This window comes from Biomphalaria glabrata, chromosome 4 (genome assembly GCF_947242115.1).
Source record: "Biomphalaria glabrata chromosome 4, xgBioGlab47.1, whole genome shotgun sequence".
Taxonomy (NCBI): domain Eukaryota; kingdom Metazoa; phylum Mollusca; class Gastropoda; family Planorbidae; genus Biomphalaria; species Biomphalaria glabrata.
Window position 1 is genome coordinate 31,434,023 of NC_074714.1, and position 17,004 is coordinate 31,451,026.

The following is a 17,004-nucleotide window of genomic DNA, read 5'->3' on the forward strand; positions in this document are numbered from 1 at the left end:
GAACACTCCTTTAGTTTTATTGGTGTATTTTATTAGTGTGTTTAAAATATATAGTCATGTATACGTTTGTGAGTGTTTTCATTAACTGTCTAATTAAGAAAGGATTAAAAACTTTTATTTAACATGCCTTGGATTCTGTAATATAAACATTCGAAAACATATTAAAGGCTGACCTGATAGTACAGTCTGTATTACATCTCTCACTAATTGCCTTTGGACGCTCCAGATTACTGCATCGCTTAGGCTGAACTTTGTGAGTGTCTTCTTCACGTACACACTTGATCAAACTTTTTCTCTCCCCTGGAGGAAACAAGTTTTTAAAATGTCCTGATTTTGTAACTTATGTTATACATACCTGTGATGATGCTTTTTTTTTTCAAAAACATCTCTCAATAAATAGACAATCTTAAAAAGTGCTGACCAATTGTACAAATTTGTTGTTTTTTTAAACTCTCTCATAAATAATTTCTAACTTTGAATTGAATTTATTGTAAATCAAATGCTGGATTTCCTTTAATTTTGGATGGACATAACTTACAGTGACAGTTCAATGTTCTGATGTAATTGGCACTTCAATGTATATTTGTTTATTTACTATCACAGATTGCTTTCTAAAATTTCAGGTCCTGTAGCAGTTTAAAATTTTTACATTTATTGTTCAAATAGACTTCTACTACATTGACAAATAGGACCAAAGAAATTTTTAACATGGTTTACAAATGTTAGCTGTCATGTCGGGTCTAAAGAAATTTAGAGCTTAGAACCATGTTGGGTCTGAAAAAATTAATTACAGCTTAGAACCAAAGAAGGTTTGAAGAAATTAATCATAGATTAGAACCATAGGAGGTCTAAAGAAATAAATCATAGATTAGAACCATAGACAGTATGAATAAATTAATCATAGCTTAGAACCATGTTTGGTCTAAACAAAATTAATCATATCTTAGAACCATGTTTGGTCTAAACAAAATTAATCATAGCTTGCAACCATGTTGGGTCAGAAGAAATTAATCATAGCTTATGTTTGAATCTTTCCAAGTTTAAAAAAGAGTGTGTCACACTGACATTTATAGGTGCATATGCACATTCACTGAAGCAAATATGTTGCAATGTATAAAGTAGTAAATAAAAAGGTGCTTACCATTGCAAACTGAATTGCACTTGCTCCAACCAAGATTTTTCCAGACAACTTTTTTGGTAACAGATACCAAGTAAGAATATGTTATATTAGGTGGATTTAATTTGCCAACTGAAAGAACCTGAAAGTGTGCAAAGAAACAAAATAATGCAATTCTACATTGGAACTATTTTTTTTAACAAATTTAACATAAATGTACATTAAAGATGAAGTGTTTTTTTTTAATATTGTTGATAAGAAAACAAGTTAAGCAGAAGACACTGTGCTTCTCTTGGGATGACATGCCAACCTGGCAGATATGAAGAATGATATGAAATTTCTATCGAATCTTATTTTCATATATGTTTATATGTATGTGCATACAATATGCATATTTCATTTTTAATAACAAAAGTGCAAGATTTTAGAAGACTTTAAGTGTCTTTAAGTAACTGATGCACCTACAAAAATATATAAAACATCTATTAATTATTAACAGTTTGTTTACTAAATATACCAAAACTTTCAACAGAAGTTTATAGTAGGCTATATATAATCTGACTAAAATGATGTGTCTATTAAAACAGTTTGCATAATTCAAAAACAAGAAGATTCACATTTACATTAACTCAAGCAGCTATTGCACATTTTCTTTTGGCATGATACAGGCAATGATGAAATAAGATTTGGATAAATGCTTTTAATTGTTGATCTCTAAACATGAATGATGCTTCACAATGGTAGCAACTAAAAAATGACTGTAAATGTATTTTCCATTTCACTTACATACAGAGTTATGTCCTCTCCAATGATCATTGTTGTATTGATTCTTTCCACAAATTCCTCAGAGCCACTATATTCAATAATTGCACCTCCTAACTTTATTTTCCATGGTTCTGTCCTGACACTGTATTCTCCATTAAGTATATATCTTTGCTGAGAATCTTTCAGTGCTAAACAGAAAAGAAAAAGCAAGCTACTTCATTCAAATTTTATTTATCCTTAACTCTGCAAAGCTTCTCAAAATTCAGAAGAAAGTTAGCCTTTACAACTGGGAAATTTGGCTACCATTGTACTACACTGTATTGTATTTCGTATAAAAGATTGAAGAATTTTCTATTGGATCTGATTGACTTCCAGAAAGGATTGACAGCTGGCTGGGTTTGAACTCACCAAGCAACCATCCATTTGCTTCATGCTGACATACAAAATGAAATGTATTTATTTTCAATTGAAAAGACATTTCATTTTTGTGGGCTCAAACTCTTGTATAACATTCTTTCTACAAATTAGGGGACAACTCTAATTTATCAGACTTTTAAAAGAAATTTTAAAAGCATTTTTGTATTTAAAATGATATTGTTTAATTACCTAAATAATTGTCATCATCTTTTGTGTGCCTCATTTGTCCATACTGTCGAATGTCTATATGAGTTGCACCTTGAGGGATGGTTCCAACAAGATTGTAACCTACATTTTACAAGAATAAATAGCAAAAAGAATATACATGAAGCTATGTCAGACAACATTGAAAACCTATTTAAATTCTTTGTGGTGGTCTCAGATCAAGATCAGCAAAGTTAAATGTAAGTAAAAAAAAAAGTTTAATGTAATTAATTTTGTTTACTTGTCACTTGAAATTGTAATATAAACATTTGTAACTATTTTAATTTGAAAACTAAACAATAAGAACAGAACTGTTTTGTTTTAGTGACATAAAAACACACAAAATCAATCCTCACCATATATAGCATTGTTGAATATTCCAGTGACAGATCTACATGTGAAGTTGTCTCCACCACACACCCCACACATGTCTCTCTTCATTTTAGATCCAAGTTTGTTATCACAGCCTACAGCCTACACAACAGAGTTCATTCATCAACTACTAAATTGTTGCTACACTACATAGTTAACTCATTTAATACTAAATTGTGGCTAAACTAAATAGTTAACTTATTAATTACTAAACTGTTTCTTAACAACAGAGTTAACTCATGAACTACTAAATTGTTGCTACTCTACAAAGTTAACTCATTAATTACTAAACTGTTGCTACACTACAAAGTTAACTCATTAACTGCTAAAATGTAGCTACACACTATTGACAAAACCTATTCATTACTATAGTATTAATTATCAACTTCAACATGAAAACTTTTTAAAACAAATTAGTTATTAAAGAACAACAAACACTTTAGAACATTTCCAATACCCAGCATTGTCCATTGACACAAATATCTTCAGTATAAGGACCACACTTGGTTCCATCAATCACTTTCTTAGCAAACAATGAATAGATTGAACTGTTCCCTGCACCACAATACAACTTACAGACATCCTTTAAGTGCACTAGAGTGAATAGTTAAGCAAAAAAATAATTTGAAAATCCAGTATAAATTGAACCAACTAAAAAAAATCACATAATGAAATATACAAATAATAACTATTAATGAGGTAAGTTACAGATATTCTATCAGCCCAATCACATGAAGTAAGGTACAAGTAAGGAATGCTGTCTGTATAGGGCTATTACAGATCAACATGTACTCAATCAAAAGGGCTAATTTAACCCGACATTAGCATTACTTATAGTAAATCAAAGATGGTCAGGAGACAATGTGTAAATGACAATCAAAATCTCACAATGCAACAGTACTTTGAAAGTCAAGAATCAACTAAAGGCTCAATTATTATTTATTTATTTAAGTTATTGATTAAATTACATGACTAGATTGACCTATGCATTTTTTGAAGTAATGTCTGTATTTCATAAGATAATTATATTATGAAAGGGCACAATTCATTCATAGGAAATTTAATAATTACAAAAGCAGAATCATTCAGATGATGGTCATAACCAAAACTAATAGATTCAAACAGTACAAGATAAATGCCTGAGGTTCTGACAGAAATAAAAGAAGGCAATTTACCTCCACTGGTTTTTGGGTTCCATGTGGAATTATTAGGAAGCTCCTTAACCCTATTTTTTCTTCTCATCTCTTCACTATCACACTGCATTGCTCTGAAGTCTCTGCTAGGTGAAGGACACTCCTAGAAAGTATAAAATAGAAAGTTTAAAGTACCAGTACATCTAATATGTAAGTTTTAAAAAATTCTACTTATTTGTTTTTGTTTAAAATGTTTTAGATTTTTCTTCAGATTTGAAGATTATTACACCCTAGCCTAAACTTCACACCAGCCATACTTACCTTTACAAAACAGGACTTGTACCTAACTCTCGCACCTAAACAGTAAGTCCCTCCATTTTTTGGGCTGAAAAACAAAATCAATAAGTAAAAGTAGTATCGCATTAGTAATAGTAAATCAAAGATGATCAGGAGACAAGGTGTAAATGACAATTGTTTTATTCACTATTTGTTTCAATAGATGAAAAGATTTTTATATTATAAACCATTTGTAAATATTTGAAGTAAGTAATTGAGAAAAATAGTTGTAAGGAGAAGAAAATTAGTATTAATGGATGAATAACCAAGTGAAAACTATTCCTGTGCTAAATTCAAATACTCTTTTCTTTGTCTATCAGAATATACAAGTTAGGTTGGAGGTATACTTTATAAAACACTAAGGTAATACATGCAAGAGAAACCTTACACAGGATTATCACATTCACGAATTTTAGATTTGACACCTCCACCACATGTTCTTGAGCAAGGTCCATACTGCTTCCAATGTCCCCAACCACCATTGACTGCTTTAGGTTTGGGCTCGGTAACAACCAAGCAGTCACCATGCTGACAGACCTACAGGAACACACACACACACACAATTATTGTAACCAGAGGAAACTAGAATGAGAGTAATGTTTGATAAAAAAATGTTTTTGTTTTTATTGAATAAAATATGTCTGTTCAACTTAACATTTATTTTAATCGTTGGAACATTGAAATATTGTACTTACTTTATTGTCTCCACATGGAGTACCATCAGCCCAAGGCATATGCTTTGTTCGGCAGCCTATTTTGCTGTCACTTGAATTTGTGCACCATAACCTTCGACACACTGGGTTATTCTGCAATTGAATCAAAATGTCTCCTACGTAATTCACCCAATAAACAATCTTTTACTTAATGATTTATTTAATGTCTAAAAATGCTTTTATCCATGTTAATTTTATGCCATAGTTTTAATGTGTACAAATATTTTGTATCAATACTAATTGTATGCTATTCATTTTGAAGTTTTTAATATTATAATTTTTTCTGCTATAACTATTCTTATACAGACTAAGAAGATATAGAAATGTTTTAAATAATTAATTATGTTAGTTTAAAAGTGGCGATTCATTACATTAAAACTAATGAATATACAATAGCCTGATTAATCAAAGCTTTTATTTAAAAATTTCAGAAGAATTTGCTTCTGGCTTCATAAAAGTTGAACTTTCTATTTTTAAGGTTCAAAATGGAATATTGCAAAAAAAAGAAAAAAAAAACAGAACAAAAAAAAAAAGAAAAAGGATGAAGTGTAAAAGCATGCAGACCAGATCTAATACTAGGCTGCACAAGTGTATGTTACAGAATGGAAATAAATGTGAACACTAGTAAATCAGTTCCATTTAACTGAACAAATTAGGAAGTTTATGTTTTAACAACAATAATGACACAAAAGCAACAATGTACCCAAAAAAACAAAAACTCACTAAGTAAAGCAAATAAAAAATGTACTTGAGAGAAGATTCACGATGCACTTTTTCTTAGTGTTACTTCCTTCATTCATTATTGTTTTGTTTCTTCAAAGTATGTACATTTAATTTCTAAAAATATCTTGTCTGTGGAATGGTACATAGCTAAATTAGTAGTTTCACGTTTCACACAACATTCATACAAAGAATCACATGTATCTAATGTTAACATCACCAGAATTGGTATTTTTCTCTACTTGTAGATAAAATCCTTAAAAAAGTCAACATATACATGTTTAAACATAGACTGTTTTCTATAATACTAACTTTGTCAATAAATAAATACATAGTTCATACAAGATGATAAATATATGTTATCATTTGTATTTTGAATAGAAACACAAAGTTTGGTATGAATTCAAATAATGGATATGAAGTACTCAGTACTCTCATATCGAGTACTATTGTTTTGAGATTTTAGCCAAAGGTTAGTTTTAGTTTTTACCAAGGTCTAAATTTGATACATTCAAGATTTTAGTTTAAAAATTGAAATCTGTTTGAGTAAAGATAAAAGAAATGAATTGGAAATATTAAAAGTCAAAAACCTCAATACAATACACAGCTTTCATGATGTAAAGAAAATACATCTGTGTAACATAACATAATCAAAGTGTATTTTGGACATTTAGAGATCTCAATACTTTAACAAGAAAACCCAGATTTTTTTTGTTTCATCACAGCAGAGAGCTTTAACCAAATAAGTTCATTTGAATGAGAGAATTCCATATGGAGAAAATCTGAGAAAAGCATTACAAGAAGAAAACAAGACTATTTAATTTCCAGATGATCTCATTGGAGAATTGATGGAGAAAAGATCACTGGAAGGATGAGAAAAAAACAACAACTAAGAGAGCTAACTCTGGTATTTTTCCTCCTTGTGTTTTATTCATAATTTTTAAATCATGCCAGTTTTTCTCATTGCACGGGTAACATTAATAGTGAAGATTAAAAGTTTGAATACATTGCATGCAGTTAGCAACATTAATATAACTATAATCTATATATATATATAAGGCTTGTCTTGGAGTCTGAAGATAAATAAAAAACTAAATGTTTGAAATATGAACATTTTGGTTTATTAAAAATGATACATTGCAACAGCTAGGAGCATTGGAACAAGTTCAATCAAAATAGTTTGACTCTAGACTTTAAGCTCTTTAAAAAATTATTTTCACACTTGACTACATAACTGCTGTGTCAAGAGCACAGAGTTTTTTTCTATACTATTCACAATTAACAAAGAGAAGGTTGGAATGGACTTCAATTAGTATTGTAATTAACTCTGGCTTGAGCCAGGTGGGCAGTCAAGCATGACAATTAGTCTAGAAATATGAAGCTTCTAGTCCATCTTTTCAAACATCAACATATCCTAGCTCTAAGTGCTAAAATTCTCCACAATGGCACACTAACTGTTGACAACATTTACTTTTTAGGAATATATTGCATTATAGTCTGTCATACTTAGCACCTGACCTGTTGGTGACATTTAGAGTTGTTCTGGATATATGGAACTTATCTTCTGCAGGGCACTTGTAGTTGCGCTACATAAACTTAGTTATTCTTAATACTTGATATGAAGCTTAACTTGGACAGTTTGATTATTTAGAATTGGATGAAAGAAATTATTATACACAATAATCTAGAATATATAATGTTTAATTCCCTTAATATATATATTGTTATAGTTCAGACTTGATTATGATCTATCAGTTCATCATAAAATGAATCTATTTAATTTTGATACATTGTGAAATGAGTTATATGTATTCTGTAAGTTAAGATTAAATATTTGCTCAACTAAATTACTATTTCATGCTGGTGTTTATTAGGTGAGTTAGAAATGTTCAAGATTTGTGGTGTTAGGAAGTTACAGAAATATAGTTTGACCTAATGGCATTTTGCATGATGAATGCCTTGAGAGTTAATAGATACAAACATAATGACAACACCATCTCAATGAACCTACCATGGTCATCTGTTGGAAGAAACATGAAATACTCAATGTATTAGTCTACCATTTAAAGATACATTTATGACAAACTTATTTCAACTCACTCTGTCTGTCTCTGGTAAAAATCTGTACACGTTATTTCTACCACTTCCCTTTCTCGGATCTAGTTGAAACTTTGCATAATTATTTTTTTGTGAATACAAAACATGAATCATAAAAAAATAGTGGACCTATTATTTTATTGATTACTTGTAAATTAATTTTTTTTATATTGCAACAGTACTGACTAAGGGGAGATAAGCCTTGTGTAGAGAATAAGGTCATTGGCTAAAAGATTTAACTTAACTAAAGATAACCATAAACCTTTAATTTTTTATAAAAACTTGTATAGCTCAGTAGTTAGCATGTTGGCTTTTCATTGTGGAGGTTTGAGACCTCAAGTTCAAATTCAGACAGAGTAACATTTTTAAAAAACTTGCAATTGAAAAGGAAACACAGAAGCACAGACACCTCTTACCCCCTTCTCTCCCCCAACTGCACAAGCTAAACAATGGAAAATTGCACTAAACAAAAACAGCAATAAAATATTTCCAAACATACTAATTTATTATTGTTAGCCTAGATCTATTAAATATTAATTACATGGTTGATTCAAAATAATTGATGCAATTTCACTCAATATAAGCTTTGTTTTTAAAAAGAATTTTAAAAATATTTAACTAGTTTTTTAAATCGCACAACAAAATTTTGTATACAAATTTTTGAACTTTTTTTTCAAACCTTTGTCATCAAACTAAAAAACAAATACTGATGAATAATTTCAAAATGAGACATATTTACCGAGTAAGGACAAAGAGCGAATTCTTCACCAAAAACAAATTTACATTGTTTATTCACAGAATAATTCCATCCTGGCTGATTTAAACTTTGCATAGTACTCATCCAGGTTTTAACTCGAGGACCATCAAGTAAACAAGAGGCTAGTCCTGATCTGAGAAACATTAAAGTAGAGAAGAAGTTTGTTAATAGCAAATGAACATCTATCTATTACTACTATTCTCAACTAGGTTAGGTGTTTTATCAGATAATATCAAACTTTAACCATTTTTTTTATTTAAAAAAGAATGTCATAAATTTTTTTGTGTAATATTAATGTTCAGAGGTGCGATGGCTGAGCAGTAAAGTGCTTGGCTTCTGAACTGGGGGACTGGGGTTTTTTATTTCGAGATCTTTTGGGCAACTCTGAGTCCACCTAGCTCTAATGGGTACTTGACATTAGTTGGGGAAAAGTAACGGTGGTTGGTCATTGTGCTGGCAACATGACACCCATGTTAACCGTAGACCACAAAAACTGATGACCTTTATATCATCTGCTTTATAGACCACAAGGTCTGAAAGGGGAACTTTACTTTTAACTTTTTAATATAAATGTTCCTACTTTTTCATTTATTAGCATCAGATATAACCTGACTGATATAAAGGCCAGTGGGAGATAGTATAGACTCAACTCAACTAGGAAATGGAGAAATAAAACTGAAACTATGTTAGATATGTAAAGAAAGAGGGTACAATGCATAACTAAACCTGGTTCTCTTACAATTAAGCAGAATGTACTGTGACAAATGAGAGCCTCTTAATGTATTATAAATCAAAACAGATAAATAACAAAAAACTGAATAAGTTTTGGAATAATAAAGCATTGGTCATAAGAACTGACCAAGTGCTTTAAAATGTTTCAACAAGATAGCGTGAAAAGTAATCAGGGCCAAGGGTTAAGATAGTGTGAAAACATAGAAGTATGAATTTATTAACAGGTCACAAGAACATTGAGGCCATTACTGATTGGTGCAAATGAGGATCATCTGTCACTTACTCAAGAAAATCTGTCATAAGTTTAGCACTGCAACTGGACCAATCCCAAGGACTGGCATTGTAATCCAGAGTTGGGGCCATGACATGGAATGCTACTTTTTGATTCTCTGGTAAAGACTCGGTACACTGTTTGTCATCATCATGAGGAAGATTAAAACTGAAACAGAATTACACTCAAATATTATTGGGATTATTATTCTATAGTAGTAGTATTACTGTATTGCACATCAGAATGTGGGGAGAAGATCATTTAAAATTTTATGTTAAGTTCTAAATTGTTCTGAACTGTTCATTTTATTTGTTCTGCTGAAAAAGAAATAGAACTGTGAACTTTCAGTCATAATACAGAATTAAGATTATTACTTCTAAGCTCAAACCTCCTTCTGGACAGCTGGGCAGGATCTGAACCCAGCACCAATATGATGAGAGTTTAAAGAGCATACATACCAGACTTTTTACTAAGAACAAGTTAAATACAAGTTAGGGTAAATTTTCTTCTATAAAATAGAAACCAGACTTAAAAAAATAAATTTGAACCTTTGATGTAAGAAATGTTTTGGCCCCAGTACAATCAATATCTCAGCAATGAGTTTCATTATTACAATAACACATTTCACCCAACTGCAAGGTTTATCCTTTTTTCTCTTTGTTAAACTCAATAAATCTATGTTAACAAATATATACAGATGATCAAACAAATGTACTCATGACCAAACAAAGGAACACAAGACCAAACAAGCAAACACATGGCCAAACAAACATACACATGTCAATACTAATCTATACATGACCAAACAAATGTACACATGTTCAAAATGAAAAAAATGTTCACATGGTAAACCTAATGTACACATGATCAAACAAACAAACACATGGCCAAACAAATGTACAATTACCAATAAACTAATACACGAACATACAAATTACACAATGAACAAAAAAATCTAAACATGACCAAACAAATTTACACATGACCATGACAATAGTACATATGACCATACAAATGTAAACATGACCATACAATTGTACACATGATCAAAAATGTATACACATTAGCAATATGTACACATTAGCAATATGTACACATGACCAAACAAATGTACACAATAAAAAAATAAAATAAATAAAAAAAAAAAAAATTTACATATAACTTAACCAACCAAATGTACTCATGAGCAAACAAAAATACTCATGACCATACATATGGAAACATGATAAGACAAATGTACACATAACCAAACAAAATGTAAACATGACCAATAAACTTACACATGACCAAGTTCATGAGCTATAGTAAAAGCTGCACTGATCCCATTATCTTCTATAAGAGAGCAGCTTCTTAGTTTATCACAGATGGTTCCAAGTTCCGCAAGGCCTAAGGATCATAATATATATCAGATGTGGGTAACAATTGTGGAGAAGAGAATGTTAAACAAAGGTGAAACCTTTTTTTAGTTTAAATGATTGACATGAAAATATTTGACTTTCAAGTTAACTCCCATGTAAAAAAAATATGACAATACTACTTGTTATTAAAAGAGTGTATTAATATCAGAAAATGTAACATGAAGATTTATAATTTTAGATCCCTTACCTAAAGTATCACATTTGCCTGGAGCTCTGCATATATTTTCCCTAAAAATATAATAACATTCATTTAAGTGTTAAGTTTAATTGAAATGGAAGACCTTATAGTTAAATGACTATCACTTTGAGGACAATCACTATGTTACCTGGTGATAAGAATAGCTGTGTCATAGTGACTCTCTTTGCTGGATTCCTTATTTTTATGCTGCCACTGACAAAAATTTTTTAATGTCCCTGCTGCGCTCTGGTTGACTTTAAATGGTGTTTCCTATCCAATGAAATGGCACAGACATTAAAATTAATAAACACACAAATAACTGTACATACAAACAAAATGTATCAATTATAATACATTACTGATATATAGTGTATAAAGTATAAATGTCAAGCATAGTTTCTATAAATAATTAGTTCTAATTTAGGTTCTTATAAAAGTAAATGAATTATATGAAAGTGAGATTAATGATAATTAAAAAACAATTAAAAGCAAAATATTTAAAAATCAGTTTATAAATTCTAATTGATTACAATACTAGACAAACATACTGAACTCCAGCATTAGATAAATGTTATTATCACTGAACTTAACTACTTACAGATGATTTTTCATAAATGATAAGCTTTACAACCACAACATTAATAAAATTTCCTATAGATGGACTTTGGTAGATAGTTTTTACCTGTAAATAAAAACATAAATTATATTAAAAAATTCATCCCTAATAGAGTTATTAGAGTCTATGTTACAACTCTGTGTTGATCAAAGTCACATGACACTCTTTGTTTTTTGTTGTTTTTGAACTACTAGGTCTACTCTATGTCTACACCAGAGCAAAACGTGCCCAGATAATTTATTGGCCCACCCCACCCCCCCTTTTCCCCATGAACATCCCATAGAACTATAGGTTTATACATAAAATGTATTTAATAATAATAGTCTTAATAGGATACAAACAATCTTAGAATGTATGACCTAACTAAATTATCTACAATCATTTTACTTCCACAAAATGCTCGACACTCCGTGGTGTTTCTAATATTGTAATGCGATTTTCTAAAATTCCATTATGAATCGTTAACAAAAACGTATGCAATTACTATGGTCATACACGTGGTCCATGATTCTAGAAACTCTTCCTCTACATGGATGTAAAAAGAGAATGTAAAACTTAAAGGTGGTAAGAGCCTATAGGCCTATAAATATTTAAAAAAATAAAAACTATTATCGTTTATTTAAATTGGTCACTACTATCAATTCATTTTGAAAATTTCATGATAACGCCAAGAACTAGTCATAACTATAACAATAGTTTCAAAATGAGTTTATCTTCTGGGATCCACATAGAAAATCAACTAAAGTAAAAGGCATAAGTGGCACTAAACGAATAAATATTAGAAACTTTATTTGATTCGATTTTTTTAAATCTCTCAACGAGAGCAAAAGTCTTTAGCTATCTATATACTGCTTTTACCAACGAAATGTTTTAATCAAAGAATCGTTTTGGTGGACTTATTGAAATAGGCCTACACGCTAAAGATATATCTTCAATTTTAGACAAAAATAATTTCCAGCCACAATGTCTTCGTTTTAGAAGATTAATTTTAAGTTCAGTTTTTCACATGGTTACGCATGCCCAGTCTCGACAATTTGAAGTTGTCTAGTTGTGTTGTGCGTCGCACTTGGAACACAAAGGCCACCAAAAGCGAACAATAGGTCCCTTTCACCAGCCTGAATTGGGTGATTGCGGGTTCCCCTTTCCCGCTACGCTGTCCGACGGGGGTGAGACTCGGAGTCAAACTTAGAGTTTGTTTATGCGTTAACTTCCAATGGACACGGACACTCCGGACTCGCGGGACTAGAGACGCAGCCGATTCCCCCGTCGTATTCGTATACTGTACCAGGATAACCGTGCGGAACACGCCATTCGTGTAACGGCCCCTTGTGGGAGGGCGCCTGGACGTTGACAGGTCGCTGCGGGAGCCTTTTTCCACCCCCGCAATGTGCAATGGCGATGCTCTCGCACCCCCTTAGGCTTTCCCGCGGGAGCACTGTTTCGCTACCCTTTGGCCTTGTCGTCCCCACTTACGACCGTTTCCACCCGGGCGCCACTTTGAGGCAAGGCAGCAAGCCCGGGCCTGTTTCGACCTGCATATTTTCCTGCCACTGATGCAGACAAAGCCGTTGTCCGCTAGTTTTCTTTACGTCTTTTGCGCCTGTCTTCTACAAGGGCCTTCAATGTGTGTCCCGAGGCTTTCACGAGCTCTCCAACTGGCTCTTTCGGAGATCATCTACTACCAGCTACTTTCCTCTACGCCAGTGTGGCCAAAATGGTGCCTGAGTTGAACTTAATAGCGCTTACGGGGGGGGGGGGGGGTTGGGGTATTTCTGTTAAGAGTCTTAAGAGTGGTTTTGGTCTACAAAAACACATTTCACTATAAACATACCCAGCGAAGACTGGATGTCTAGCAGTACTTCACAAAACCTACGCAATTTCCCAAATTTCATCAATAAACTGTAGACCACACTAGCATGTTCATACTACCCTGATGTCAGAGTATATACCTGACGTTCAATAAAGAATTATGGGAAAAAAAGCATCGTCTTTAATCAGTGCATAATTAATGTTCAAAATGAGTTCTGTAACTTGATACGATCCAATTGTTGTAACATTTTGTAAATATTTGGAAACATTTCTAGACGTTTTCTCACGTTCAATATCAAGATTGATCACATTTCCAGTAAGAAGAACGCTGACCTAAAGCAATGTTTGTCATTCTTTTAAGAGTGGCTTTTCCAACTTCCCCCCCCCACTCAAAAACAAACACGTTCGCGCCCCCCCCCCCCCATATCCAGTTAATAGGTCTGTAAGCATTAGAATCAAGCTTTTTCCTGCATCGTAACTTTCGTAAGCTTCCGAAATTCAATAATGTTTTGGTCTATATTACAGTTGACTTTTAGAAAGAAAAGCGCAAGTCAGAGTGAACGTGAAGCTTGGGACAGGTTGCTATTGAACTAACTGAAGTGTGAGATCTAGTCTAGGCATCGGAGTACGCGCGTTTGTAATGTCTAATGGTTGGCGCAATAAAGTGTCAACTCGGATGTAATGTAACCGTTCTGACCTAAGTGTCCCTTAAGAAAGTACTCGCTAGAACCTCAGTCTTCTTTCAAAGATCTTTAAGAATTGATCTTGTTGCAGACGCTTCTCACAATAACAATATGAAAGGTCCTAATGAGTAGGGGAAACTTCACTTAATGTAATCATTTCCTTATAAGCATTGATGATAATCTCATGTGTACTTGCTTCATATCTGGATTATACAACATTGATGATAATCTCATGTGTACTTGCTTCATATCTGGATTATACAACATTGATGATAATCTCATTTGTACTTGCTTCATATCTGGATTATACAACATTGATGATAATCTCATGTGTACTTGCTTCATATCTGGATTATACAACATTGATGATAATCTCATGTTTACTTGCTTCATGTCTGGATTATACAACATTGATGATAATCTCATGTGTACTTGCTTCATGACTGGATTATACAACATTGATGATAATCTCATGTGTACTTGCTTCATATCTGGATTATACAACATTGATGATAATCTCATGTGTACTTGCTTCATGTCTGGATTATACAACATTGATGATAATCTCATTTGTACTTGCTTCATATCTGGATTATACAACATTGATGATAATCTCATGTGTACTTGCTTCATATCTGGATTATACAACATTGATGATAATCTCATGTGTACTTGCTTCATGTCTGCATTATACAACATTGATGATAATCTCATGTGTACTTGCTTCATATCTGGATTATACAACATTGATGATAATCTCATGTGTACTTGCTTCATGTCTGGATTATACAACATTGATGATAATCTCATGTGTACTTGCTTCATGACTGGATTATACAACATTGATGATAATCTCATGTGTACTTGCTTCATATCTGGATTATACAACATTGATGATAATCTCATGTGTACTTGCTTCATATCTGGATTATACAACATTGATGATAATCTCATGTGTACTTGCTTCATATCTGAATTATACAACATTGATGATAATCTCATGTGTACTTGCTTCATGTCTGGATTATACAACATTGATGATAATCTCATGTGTACTTGCTTCATATCTGGATTATACATAATTGATGATAATCTCATGTGTACTTGCTTCATATCTGGATTATACAACATTGATGATAATCTCATTTGTACTTGCTTCATATCTGGATTATACAACATTGATGATAATCTCATGTGTACTTGCTTCATGTCTGGATTATACAACATTGATGATAATCTCATTTGTACTTGCTTCATATCTGGATTATACAACATTGATGATAATCTCATGTGTACTTGCTTCATATCTGGATTATACAACATTGATGATAATCTCATGTGTACTTGCTTCATATCTGGATTATACAACATTGATGATAATCTCATGTGTACTTGCTTCATGTCTGGATTATACAACATTGATGATAATCTCATGTGTACTTGCTTCATGTCTGGATTATACAACATTGATGATAATCTCATGTGTACTTGCTTCATGTCTGAAAGTTTTTTGTTCCTTGGAATTTGAACAACTCACACACAAAAAGGAGAACTGACATTATTCTAAACGAAACAAATACATTTATTGTTAATCTCGATGTAGCAAAAACATTGTCTTTTTACTGTCTATCTCAATCTGTTTTGAACTCTTTTGTAACAGTTTGACTCATCTTTTGTAACAGTTTGACTCATCTTTTGTAACAGTTTGACTCATCTTTTGTAACAGTTTGACTCATCTTTTGTAACAGTTTGACTCATCTTTTGTAACAGTTTGACTCATCTTTTGTAACAGTTTGACTCATCTTTTGTAACAGTTTGACTCATCTTTTGTAACAGTTTGACTCATCTTTTGTAATAGTTTGACTCATCTAGTAGTCAATTATTTTTGTTTTGTTGATAAACGTGATTAAGCTCGTAGATGCATATTAACCAATTGCCATAGCGCATTGTATCCAACACGGTGAATACATCAGATTAAATCCGAGTGGAAGTGATGGTTAGTTAGAATAATTTAAAAAACCAAATATTTCCAGAAAATCATATTTATTTTATATTTTTTATTGCCCCTCTGAGTATGGCGCCCCCTCCTGGGCATCATGCCCCCTTGACTACCCTCATTACGCCTCTGGCGCGAACAAATTTTTTTTTTTGGGGGGAGGCGCCACTACTAGAAAAGTTTTTTTGGTTTCATGCCATCATTTTTTTTCCGTTCATTTTTTTTAAATTACTAGTTAACAAATCTGCTGACCGAAGCATATTTACAACATCCAAGCAACATTCGATACATCATTAGATACATTTTATCCAAGATCGTAGGTCAGCCTATCAGGTCATTCAGTAAACTGCTTACCTTGAGATAGCCACATAGGCTTGTGATACATCACATACAAATACAGTTTCCGATTAAAACAAGTGTATATGTATAGTTATTACCAATTCTCTCTCTCTCTCTCTCTCTCTCTCTCTCTCTCTCTCTCTCTCTCTCAGATACATAGACACGCTTGCAATCTGCCATAACCCTACGCAACGAATCAAACCCTCTATAATTTCTAAATTATATTTATATATTAATTCGAGTATCTCCTCTCCCACACACCCCACTCTCCGTCTTAACAAATAGTCTTATTTCATCATTCTTCTGTTTTCAGTTCTTATTGGAAATATTT

General features: G+C 32.2%; 1 protein-coding gene across 1 annotated transcript in view; it reads right to left on the reverse strand.

Moving 5' to 3' along the window:
* LOC106071041 (A disintegrin and metalloproteinase with thrombospondin motifs 9-like) overlaps nucleotides 1-17,004 on the reverse strand; it is a 145,779-nt gene that overhangs the window by 48,169 nt on the left and 80,606 nt on the right. Inside the window, exons 5-22 of the mRNA XM_056027552.1 lie at nucleotides 11,829-11,912; nucleotides 11,379-11,500; nucleotides 11,240-11,280; nucleotides 10,915-11,020; nucleotides 9,647-9,802; nucleotides 8,582-8,764; nucleotides 8,291-8,336; nucleotides 7,789-7,797; nucleotides 5,040-5,198; nucleotides 4,733-4,881; nucleotides 4,330-4,393; nucleotides 4,051-4,171; nucleotides 3,333-3,469; nucleotides 2,860-2,977; nucleotides 2,489-2,587; nucleotides 1,904-2,070; nucleotides 1,142-1,259; nucleotides 174-300 (exon numbers count right to left, since the gene is read on the reverse strand). Coding sequence (XP_055883527.1) covers nucleotides 174-300; nucleotides 1,142-1,259; nucleotides 1,904-2,070; nucleotides 2,489-2,587; nucleotides 2,860-2,977; nucleotides 3,333-3,469; nucleotides 4,051-4,171; nucleotides 4,330-4,393; nucleotides 4,733-4,881; nucleotides 5,040-5,198; nucleotides 7,789-7,797; nucleotides 8,291-8,336; nucleotides 8,582-8,764; nucleotides 9,647-9,802; nucleotides 10,915-11,020; nucleotides 11,240-11,280; nucleotides 11,379-11,500; nucleotides 11,829-11,912 — 2,006 coding nt within the window. The remainder of the gene's footprint in view (nucleotides 1-173; nucleotides 301-1,141; nucleotides 1,260-1,903; nucleotides 2,071-2,488; nucleotides 2,588-2,859; nucleotides 2,978-3,332; nucleotides 3,470-4,050; nucleotides 4,172-4,329; nucleotides 4,394-4,732; nucleotides 4,882-5,039; nucleotides 5,199-7,788; nucleotides 7,798-8,290; nucleotides 8,337-8,581; nucleotides 8,765-9,646; nucleotides 9,803-10,914; nucleotides 11,021-11,239; nucleotides 11,281-11,378; nucleotides 11,501-11,828; nucleotides 11,913-17,004) is intronic.